This window comes from Pan troglodytes, chromosome 19, assembly GCF_028858775.2.
Source record: "Pan troglodytes isolate AG18354 chromosome 19, NHGRI_mPanTro3-v2.0_pri, whole genome shotgun sequence".
Lineage (NCBI taxonomy): Eukaryota > Metazoa > Chordata > Mammalia > Primates > Hominidae > Pan > Pan troglodytes.
In genome coordinates, this window is record NC_072417.2 from 76399090 (window position 1) to 76411092 (window position 12003).

Sequence of the window (12003 nt, forward strand, 5' to 3'; positions counted from 1 at the left end):
TTCTTTTCACCTTAGTAATAAACTTTTAAAAAGATTATTCCTTCTTCTTTTTGATATAAGCAGAAGAATCATCTGTACCATCAAGAGAAAGAGAGGGTAAGAGGTAGAGAAATAGAACCATATTGCTAATAACAAGAGTTATGCAAAGTTGAAATATGGTGTATCAAGAGATAGTGACATGTTCAGGCATAAGCTATACAACTACATTGAAAGAGATAACAGAGTTGAGCATTGCACAGGTGTTGGATGGGATAGCCCTTAAGGTCCATTCCATTCCTGTAATTGTAATAAAATATTAATAAAGTTTTAATAAATTTTTAATAAAATATTCTTTTGACTGCTATCTGCTACATTCTTTAGTAAAATGTTTCCTTGCTCAACCTTCTTCTTTCCTATACACTGATTAGAAACTATGGTAAAAGTATTGTTACGGCACAGTGCTGACATTTTTTTACTAACAATTTTGTTATATTTGTTAAATGAACAGATTAACAAATGAATATCAGTACCCAATGTCAATAATCATAAACAACTTATATATGAGGTTGGAGATGTAAGTTTACTTACTGTCATAATTCTTGTTTCCTTATGCTGAGGGAATTCTGAGCTGTCTCCCCTTCCTTTTTTGCTTCTTAGTTTATATTGAAGAGCTTATTTATAATCAGCTATTTGGTAAGGTAGTATATATCATTGGTGGCAAAATTGGATTTCTTGATTAAAATTTTGGATTATAAAGTTTTTGAGGCAAATGACCATGTAATCTCAACACATCATACAATACAGAAATATACTCCCCAAGTATTTGGTGGCAAAACATTTGAGGCCCAGCAGCCATAAAAAGATAATCTTAGGGGTTTTTTTTCCCTCTCACCAACTCAAACCAGTTGTTAGTAATAAGTTGGTAGCTAATATTTTCTTCCTTTTTTTGTGGTGTTATTGTTGTTGTTGTTGTTTGAAACAGGGTCTCTCTGTTGCCAAGTCTGTAGTGCAATGGCATGATCATGGCTGGCTGCAGCCTTGACCTCCCAGCCTCAATCAATCCTCCCATCTGAGCCTCCTGAGTAGCTGGGACTACAGGCGCACACCACCACGCCTGGCTAATTTTTTTGTGCATTTTTTGTGGAGACAGGGTTTCGCCATGTTGCCCAGGCTGGTCTTGAACTCCTGGGCTCAAGCGATCCACTCTCCTCAGCCTCCCAAAGTCCTGGGATTACTAGCATGAACCACTGGTAGCTAATATTTTCAAACAATAAAATGGATACCCTAGTATTTCTTATAATTTGAAACATTTTTGTAAAATGAATTTTTTCTTTCACTCAGTTTTTAGTAAAAACCCATTTACTATTTCTTTTGATAACAAAGAAACTTCCTTTTTGTTACTGTCTCTGCAGCTTTCATGATCCAGACATTCAGAGGCAAGATGGCATTTTAAGCTTTTGGACTAGCATTTTGTTTTTCATTTTAAATCTCAAATCTACCATTATCTATTTCTTTTATGAAGTAAGGGTTTATGTTTATTTGCTTAGTTTGTTTTGCTTTTTGAATAGGAAATATTTAATCCCTCTGTTTAAGGTTATAGAACCTCTTAGCAAGCACAGGTTTATTATGTACTGTCTTAAAGTAGCAAGTGAAATGAAGGGTTAATATTTTTTACAAACCACTTATTTGGATTTTTAAAGGCATAAAATACATGTATTTTATATATATTACATATTTTGCATATATATTTTTTGGCTGGAGTAAGCCCTGATTCCAAAGTTCTGGAGATACAGACTAGCTGAAAGACATTTTCTGAACTTAAATATTCTAACTAAACTTTTCTTTCTTGTCAGCCACCAGCTCTGCCCACTTGGAAGACCTTGCTTACCTGGATGAGCAGAGACATACACCTTTGAGAACTTCTCTACGAATGCCAAGACAGAGCATGGGTGGTGCTCGCACACAGCAGGATTTAAGAGGTTAGAACCACAGAAGGGCTTTAAGGATGCCCGGGAACAGATGGAAATGGGCAAAAGCCAAAAAGTTGCTTTGTCTCCTATTCCCATACTTATTTAAACCTCCCTAAGAAGTGAAATGATCCATTTTAGCATGTGACCAGTTCATTTCTGCTGAGTCTAGAGAAAGATAAACACAAATACATTGTACTCCTCATAGACAGGCATTGTGTAATTATCAACATTTGGAAGCATTAGTTCCTCGAAATTCTGAAAGAAAACAGATGTAAAGGGGCTGTGGTAATGGGGGAAATAACCTTTCTAAGATCTTGGATTTCAGAAGTGACTGCGGACCAGATTCAGCCCTAGCCATATTGCAGGTGAACTGTGCTGATCATAATGTACAGGTTGAGCATCCCTAATCTGAAAATCCAAAATGCAAAATGCTTCGAAATCCAAAACTTTCTGAGTGCCAACATGACACCACAAGTGGAAAATTCCACACCTAGCCTCATGTGATGGGTTGCAGTGAAAACTTTGTTTCACAAAATGTTGAGTAAAATTACCTTCAGGCTATGTGTATAAGGTGTGTATGAAACATATGAATTTCTTGTTTAGACCCAAGTCCTATCTCCAAGATCTTTCATTATATATATGCAAATATTCCAAAGTCCAAAAAAATCTGAAATTCAAAACACTTCTGATCCCAAGCATTTTAAATAAGGGATACTCAGGCTGTATTTTGCTAGGGAATTTTTTTCATTTTTGTTTTAGTGGCCATTTCTAGTAACATGCAATATTTTATTATCTTGGTCTTTTAGAAAGTGCCTATAATCCTGGCCTAGCAAGAGCTACACAACCTATCCTTTTCTCACTCAGGTACCTGTTGCCTTACCTTCTTTGTGGCATGCTACATGCTTCTCCAAGCTGGCACCAGATCTTTTTAAAGACTGTCATTTTGTTACAGTGATGGTCTAGTTGAGGAGCCTCTTATTGGTATTTCTGTGTCTCTCGTTTGCTCAAAATGAACCAAACTGTCTCTGATAGCTTTTAACAGAGAGTCTCCTTTCTCTGGTATGTTAGCAATCTCTATCTCTACCACAAGTGTGTTTTTAATTTTATCTTACGGATTATTTTCATCTTTCTTTAGCTCTCTTCTTCACCCCTTGTCCTATTCCCTACTCTAAGCAGTATAGTGCCACGTGCACAATTCCCATGGGAAGGAATTTATACATGTCTGCTGTCCACTCTAGACATCATTATGCTAACAGTTTTTCAGTGATGGCTAAGCAAATAGGATTATAAAATAATTGATTGTATTGCAACAATTACCATACCTCCCATCAACAGCAGTTAGTTGATAGCCTCAGTCATACTTTTAGTTCCCAGTCCTTTTGTCCATCCTGCTTGCCAGTTCTTCAGTTTGTCATATACCAGTTGCATGGCATATGCAACTGTGTGTTTACACTCCAGAAAATGGAAATATATCAAGCACTATTTTAGACTAATTACATCTAAAGTCTGAATAAATTTGATCAAGAGACCAAATAATTGATTTGCGCCCCGACCAGAATGCACAGCCGTAATAAAGAAGATTGGACAGAACTACTGATCTATATGGACCTTCAGATTTGATTGAAAATCTGCCACATTGGCATCATCTTCCATCTTATTACTAAAAAACATACTGACATTGTTGACTTTATTTTCTGCTTTACTAATCATTGAATAATAGATGTTATACTACATAGAAAACAAAATTATTTGACAGATTTCAGCAGTGAAATTTTTGGGAAACCTTTATATTGAGTTCTGTTGATATGTGATAGTACCTATCTGCTTGTAGTATCTGAAGATTTAATAAGGTCTTTAACAGATACATTCTGGTGAGCTTGATGTTTACAAATACCAGTTTTATCTGGAATGCAACAAAGATCTTTTCCATTGCATTGATCTTCAGCCGAAACATTCAGTGAAACAACAAAAGCACATTCAAAGATTTTCCCAAAGCTCACCTAAATCTTTAGGAAGGGCTCTGACTGAATATTGAATTTCTAAAAATACTAATTTCATATTCCTTGCAAATAGTGTCTTAACTTATTGTTTACATTAATACTTAAGCTGGAGTTTGTCCATTGATGAAGATGCTATGATGTTAGTGTTTCAGTTCCTTGAAGTCATCTTTATTTTTCAAGAGCTTTCCTTTTAGCAGTCTAAACGGTTAGAACATGCCATCCAGCTGGTACATTGATCCATAAAAAGCAAGGTGTTTACTTAGCAGTGTAAAGTATACTAAAACTAGTAATAACTTTAATTCAGAATTTTCAGAATTTAGAGTCCCTGAACAATAATCCTCTCTCAAAAAGTAACATGTTATCTTAATTATTGTTTACAGATGAATTGTATGGCTTAGGATACGACTTAAAACACATTATCAAGAAAGGAAAGCAAACTTGGGCAGATAAACTTTCCTTATGTTTCTTCAGACCTGCTTGGCAAGCCTTTATAATATGTGATTATTATATCCACAATGTTGTACTTTATTTCAGAAAAAATCAGATTTGTTTTCCTGGAATAATTTTTAAAAACATGTCACATCATGCTTTCTAATTTTATTTAAAGGAATGTACAAATTACAGTCATATTTCAGTTTGACATATTTTTCTTCTGATTATGATTAAAATGAAACTACCCCCAAAAAAGTAATGAAATGATTGAAAATCTTTTTTAGTCTGCATTAAGGCATATCTTTCCACTTTAGAATAGAGGTGTATCTTTCATACATTTTAAAGGAGTACTCTGACAAGTTCTCTGAAATAGGTTTTTTTTAACTTTTAAGTTTAGGGGTACATGTGCAGGTTTGTTATATAGGTATGAGTCATGGGGGTTTCTTGTACAGATTATTTCATCACCCAAGTATTAAGCCTAGTATCCATTCATTATTTTTCCCAATCTTTTCCCTCCTCCTACCTCCTCCCAGCAGTAGGCCCCAGTGTTTGTTGTTCCCTTTTATGTGTCCATGCGTTCTCATCATTTAGCTCCCACTTATAAGTGAGAACATGCGGCATTTGGTTTTCTGTTCCTGCATTAGTTCACCAAGGATAACAGCCTCCAGCCTCATCCATGTTCCTGCAAAGGACATGATCTCGTTCTTTTTTATGGCTTCATGGTATTCCATGGTGTGTATGTACCACATTTTGTTTATCCAGTCTACCATCAATGGACATTGAAGTTGATTCCATGTCTTTGCTGTTGTGAACAGTGCTGCAGTCAACATACGTGTGCATGTGTCTTTATGATAACAATTTATATTCCTTCGAATATACCCAGTGATTTCACTGGATTGAAAGGCAGTTCTATTTTTAGATCTTTGAGGAATTGCCACACTGTTTTCCACAGTGGTTGAACTGATTGTGGAAAACACTCCCACCAACTGTGTATAAGTGTTCCTTTTTCTCCACAGCTTCGCCAACATCTGTTATATTTTGGCATTTTATTAACAGCCTTTCAGAATGTTATGAGACGGTATCTCACTGTGCTTTTGATTTGCATTTCTCTAAAGATCAATGACACTGAGCTCTTTTTCTTTTTTTTTTTTTTTTTATTTTGCTTTAAGTTCTGGGATACATGTGCAGAACATGCAGGTTTGTTACATAGGTATACATGTGCCATGGTGGTTTGCTGCACCGATCTACCCGTCATCTAGGTTTTAAGCCCCGCATGGATTAGGTATTTATCCTAATGCTGTTCCCGCCCTTGCCCCCCCATCCCCCAACAGGCCCCAGTATGTGATGTTCCCCTCCCTGTGTCTGTGTGTTCTGCCATTGAGCTCTTCTTCATAAGCTGGTTGGCTGCATGTTTGTCTTCTTTTGAAAAGTGACTGCTCATGTCCTTTGTCCATTTTTTTTAATAGGGTTATCTGTTTTTTCTTAACAAATTAATTTAAATTTAATTAATTAAATTTCTTAACTTAAAGTTCCTTGTAGATGCTGGGTATTAGACTTTTGTCAGAGACATCATTTGCAAAATTTTCTCCCATTCTGTAGGTTGTCTGTTGACTCTGTTGATAGTGTCTTTTGCTGTGCAGAAGCTCTTTAGTTTAATTGGATCCTGTTTGTCAATTTTTGCTTTTGTTGGAATTGCTTTTGGTGGCTTCATCATGAAATCTTTGCCTATTTCTTTATCCAGAATGGTACTGCCTGGGTTGTCTTCCGGGTTTTTATAGTTTGGGGTTTTACATTTAAGTCTTTAATTCATCTTGAGTTAATTTTCTTATGTGGTGTAAGGAAGGGATCCAGTTTCAGTCTTTGCATATGGCTAGCCAGTTATCCCAGCACCACTTATTAAATAGGGAGTCCTTTCCCTATTGCTTGTTTTTGTCAGTTTTATTGAAGACCGGGTAGTTGTAGGTTTGCAGTCTTATTTCCTGGTTCTCTATTATGTTCGGTTGGTCTATGCGTCTGTTTGTACCAGTACCATGCTGTTTTAGTTATTGCAGTCCTGTAGTATAGTTTGAAATCAGGTAGTGTGGTGCTTCCGGCATTGTTCTTTTTGCTTAGGATTACCTTGGCTATTTGGGCTCTCTTTTTGGTTCCATATGAATTTTAAAATAGTTTTTTCTGGTTTTGTAAAGAGTGTCATTGGCAGTTTGATAAGAATAACATTGAATCTTACCAATTACTTTTGGCAGTATGGCCATTTTAACGACATTGATTCTTCCTATTCATGAGCATGAAATTTTTTTTATTTGTTTGTGTCATCTCTGATTTCTTTGAGCAGTGTTTTGAAGTTCTCCTTATAGAGATAATTCACCTACCTGGTTAACTGTATTCCTAGGTATTTTATTCTGAAATAGTTTTTTAATCACAATTCTGGTTTTAAATGATCCTAGAGATGGTAGTTAATGCTTATATACGCTGTAGTATACCCAGTAGATAACTAAGTTTATTGACTGACTGATTTCAAGTGTAGAGACTGTCTGAAATAATATCCTCTGGATGTATGTCTAAAGAACATTTGAGGTGGCAAGCCATGCATTGATTGGGAACTTCATATAGGCAGAATCTTGTACTATTCTGTTAAGAGCAGTGTTTCTCAAACTTTTTGGTCCCGGGACCCTTTTATACTCATAAAAAAATTACACAGGCGGCTATGGCTGTCCCTGTAATCCCAGCACCTTAGAAGGCCAAGGTGGGAGGCTTACTTGAGCCAGAAGTTCAAGACCAGCCTAGGCAACATAGGCAACATAGCCTAGGCAACAACCCTGTCTCTACAAAAAAATTTAAAAATTAGCCATGCATGGTGGTAGTCCTAGCTACTCAGGAGGCAGAGGTGGGAGGAGCACTTGAGCCTGTGAGGCCAAAGCTACAGTGAGCCATGAGCCGTTATTGCTCCACTGCATTCCAGTCTGGGTGATAGAAGGAGACCCTGTCTCATTTTTAAAAAATTATTGAGCTTATATTTATATGGGATAAATTGATATTATCATATTAGAAATTAAAAATAATATGTTAAATATACTTTGTTTAAAATAATGTTTTAAAATAATAATAGGGATTGTTGAAATACTCATGTATTCTTTTTTTTATAAATTATAGACCCATTACATGTTAAAGTTATGTAAGCTGTGGAAAATTCCACTGTACACTTGTGAAAGAATGAGAGTGGAAAAAGGCAAATAACCTCTTAGTACTGTAAATATAGTTTTGACTTTGCAAATTCCAAGAACATATCTCAAGAATCTAGGGATCCCCAGATGACGCTTTTATTTTATTTTAGGATCACAATGTTTAAAAACAAGTTTTGTTGGCTCTACACCTCCAAAGAGCTCCCAAATCCAACTACTTTTCACCTCCTTCAATACTGCCTCTCACTGAGACTATTGCAATAGGCGAGCTTAGTGGCTCTCACAGTGTGGTCCTGGGACCAGCAGGAGTGGCATTATCTAGGAAGTTTTCAGAAATGCACATTCTTTAGCCCCATTCCACACCTACTGAATCAGAAATTCTGAGAATGGGGCTGGCAAGCCATGTCTTAAACCTTCCAGGTGATTTTGCAGATCACACTTTTAAAACCACTAGTTTAGAGGATGTCATTGTAATTGAAGATAAGCTTTATGCCTCAAGGTCCATCAGTCTATTTACAAAAGTGCAAAAATGCGTAGTTTGAGAGCTGGTTACATGTTATTCATGAACATGATTTAACAATAAAGGCATAATTCATTTAACAGGTGCCTTAATAGTAACTGCAGTTGTTTGATGATAATGGTAGTCTTTTGACTGCTGAAGCAGAAGTTGGGATAACATCTCCAAGTGGGATATTAACATCAACATTGCTTCATTAGTTAAAAAGTCCTTTTTTTTTTCACTCTTCAAGACAGCTGTTTTGAACAACTGTTCTACAAAAATTGATGTTTCCAGAAACCCGGCCCAACAGGGGAGAGGTCATGTGAGTCAACTGTCCAAAGCAACTTAACAGATTCCTAGCTGTCAACCATCCAAGAGCTTGAATACTAATGATAAAAGTCATAGAAGATTGTGTACTAGTACAGAGTATATAGCTAGCTAACCTACTACAAGCGCCTTTTCTAGTCCCAAAGCCTAATGTCTTTGATAGATATTAATTTGAATTAATTTAACTAATAAAGTTTTTAACTTAAAATTTTAAAATTAGGCTGGGCATGGTGGCTCACACCTGTAATCCCAGCACTTTGGGAGGCCAAGGTGGAGGGATCACCTGAGATCAGGAGTTCGAGACCACCCTGGGCAACATGGTAAAACCCCATCTCTACTTTAAAAAAATACAAAAATTAGCCAGGCATGGTGGCGTGGGCCCATAGTCCCAGCTACTCAGGAGGCTGAGACTTAAGAATCACTTGAACCTGGGAGGTGGAGGTTGCAGTGAGCCAAGATCGTGCCACTACACTCCAGCCTGGGCAACAGTCTCAAAAAAATTTTTTTAATTATTTTTGGCTTCATGTTTTTAAATTTAATCACCATTAGGTTAATGTGGAGTTATGCTAAAAATTATCCACCTGAAAATGTCCACTCTTTCTGATCATCTTAATGAAAGCTCTCTCATTCCGCAGAGAAAGATAGAAACTAAGTTTGCTGCCTATTACAAGGAAGGAAGAAATAGTTTATTTTTATGGATAAATGTAATAAATCTTATGATGGGTTATATAAAGGGAACCAGGAGGAGTTAAAATATACAAGGCAAATTGTAGCATAGTGACTTTGAATGGTAGCTACGTGGGTTAAATTAACAACAAATTATTAATATTGAGACCCTAACCTGCCTGGTCTTAAGTTATAACCACACTCTTCTACTTGAAGAAATTATATATTGCTAATTAAAACTTCATTTCTCAATATATGGTGGTTTCCTTAGAACTTTTACTAAATCTCATTACATAAAAAGCCATTCAGAGGCTTTGTGTTTAGTTATTAGCTACTTTAATAGACACTAGGTTGGAGGGCATATGTACAAATGATAGTCTGATTCATTGGCAGAATTTATGTGAAATTGGCCCTGCCACAGTTAACTTGGTTTTATCAAAGCAATAAATTTAATTTTTATCAAATCTGTGCTTTACACTATTTATGAGTCCCGTACTGTTCTGAAACAATGAATCCTTTATGATGATGACTGAGATGCATGTCATGAAGCTAAATGTTCTTACATTAGCCTACTGAGTCACACATCCCTGAGGTTGCTTAGTCATCTTGATCATTGCCTGGCTGGCTCTCACATTTACAAGGGAATATTTCCATCAGTCTTTCCTACCTCATTGTTCATTATTTCATCCCTACAAGTAAGATTAAATTTTCGTAAGTAGATTCAAAACCCAAGGATAAGGTTGCATGCACATAACTTTCTATAGTAAATATTATATGGGTAGATTGTAAGTTTTAGTTGTATGAGGTTGTTCCCCTCACCCCCAACCAGCTCTTCTGCAGAGAAGACTGTGAAGTAACATGAACAAAACTCTCATCATGACATCTAACTCTGCAAGATATCTCACTGGAAATACTTTAAAATGCCTTGAGTGCAGTAAAGAAAAATAACACACTCTTAACCTATTTTGATGTTTTGATCTAAATTAAAGAATAAACTTCCCAATTAATCTTATTATTTTCCTCAAAAGTGACTAGGTCTATTAAAGTAACCATAATGCCAATAAATTTACTTAGATAAGACTTTGCAAAAAAATTTTGTAATTCAGTAAAATGATCTAAGTTTTTTAATCTTGTAGTATATAAAAGGTTGTGAAATAACTTCCCCAGATGCTCATAAAATTACAGAACTAGATGATTTCATTTTAAGGCCACAAACGAAAGGCTATTTCATCAATGAGAGTTCACTTTAAAATGTTTTATCTTAAATTTCAACGAATTAAAATACCCAGTTTTTATATTCCCAAAAATAAATGTTGTATATCACCTTAAAAGCCAACACTCTAAGAGCACAATACTTAAAACAACTGTATTGCCATAGTTATAAATATTTTATCAAATATTTCCTATTTTAAAACCTTTACTGTTTTATGTTTTCTCTACATTTTCAGGTATTAAATGTGAGGAAGCATATAAAAAAGCAGCAACCTTTGGGAGAATTGGGTTTTCCCTTTCTTTTTTTTTTATTTTTTTAACTGTTCTCCAAAGATCTTTGTTCTCTTTCTGAAAATTCCACTCAGCAGTGACTGCAGATTTTTCTCAACAAATGTTTTCCCATAAGACCAATGTCAGAAAGCTGAAATTTAATATGGAAGTTATTCAAAGATTCAAAGTAAGATTTTTTTCAGAGTAAAATAAGCCTTCCCCCTTTTTTATCCCCACATTAATAGAAGGCAATGGACTTTTTAAAACACTAAGACAAATGTTAACAGTGAGACACTCTTCAAAAGGTGTAAAAGTGATAGCATACATTTATTGGAGTTCTTACTCTTTGTGGGCACAGTGCTTAGAGCTTTAAACATATTCTTATTTAATCCTCACAACTCTTTAAGTAGTGGTAATAAGGAAACTGTGTCATAGACAACTTAATATAAAAAGCAATCGGTAATACAGTAATAGCAGTATATTGGCTTATGGTAGATACTCTGTACTCTGCGGTATTGGAGACGGCAAAGACTGTTGAATATTTCAGCAGGAGCTGTGGTCAGAGAGGATACTTGATGATTCATTCACCCAAACCAGCTTCGACTCCTCTCTTCCTAAATAGTACTTCAGTTTTCCTCTCACTTGAGCTTTAAATCTTGGAGTCAGCATTGAAGCACCATCTACATTATCTCCTATATGCAGTCAGGACCAGACCCTGAGGGTTCAGCTCTCACAGAGTTTCTCACATTCTTTCCATATTCTCCATTCTCAATATTGCTAATTAGCTCTTGCCTCCCTCCTCTGGTCTTTCCATCTTCTTCTTTTTTTTTTTTTTTTTTTTAACTTTTATTTTAGGTTCCGGGGTGCGTGTGAAGGTTCATTACATAAGTAAACTTGTGTCACGGGGGTTTGTTGTACAGGTTATTTCGTCACCCCGGTATTAAGCCGAAGACCCATCAGTTATCTTTTCTGCTTCTCTGGTCTTTCTGTCATCTAATCAGTATAATGCCTCGCTGCCAAAGTAATCTTTCTAAAATGCAGCTCAGAATCATGTCATTTCTCTGTCTTACAGTTATCATTGCCAGCATCCTTGTTCAGTTAGTGTGCAGGAATAGAAATTAGCAACATTTAAAAGCAATTTTGAAGAAAACAAGTTACAGTTTATTACCTTTAAAATTAACTCATTGATACTTAAGAAAAGCTAAAAAAAAAAATTTAAAGAATAGACACTGCCAGATGGACAATGAAATGGAACATGTAATGGAAAAGAACTAAAGGAACAGAGATAGTAAGATAATGTATAAGAACATGCCAACACAATGCTTAATGAATTTTATTAATTCAGCAAAAAACAAAAACTAAAATTATTTCTATGCCAGATGAGTCATCAGTATTTGGCATCAGTATTTTTAGTACTTAAAAAGAGGTAACAGGCCGGGTACAGCGGATCATGCCTGTATTCCCATCAT

The 12003-nt window shown here is 35.6% G+C and overlaps 1 protein-coding gene across 14 annotated transcripts in view; it reads left to right on the top strand.

Moving 5' to 3' along the window:
• Window positions 1–12003, top strand: part of TANC2 (tetratricopeptide repeat, ankyrin repeat and coiled-coil containing 2) — a 471963-nt gene that overhangs the window by 309865 nt on the left and 150095 nt on the right. For all 14 annotated transcript variants that reach the window (XM_016932703.4, XM_016932704.4, XM_016932707.4 and 11 more), the window contains one exon: window positions 1833–1958. In XM_016932703.4, coding sequence (XP_016788192.3) covers window positions 1833–1958 — 126 coding nt within the window. The remainder of the gene's footprint in view (window positions 1–1832; window positions 1959–12003) is intronic.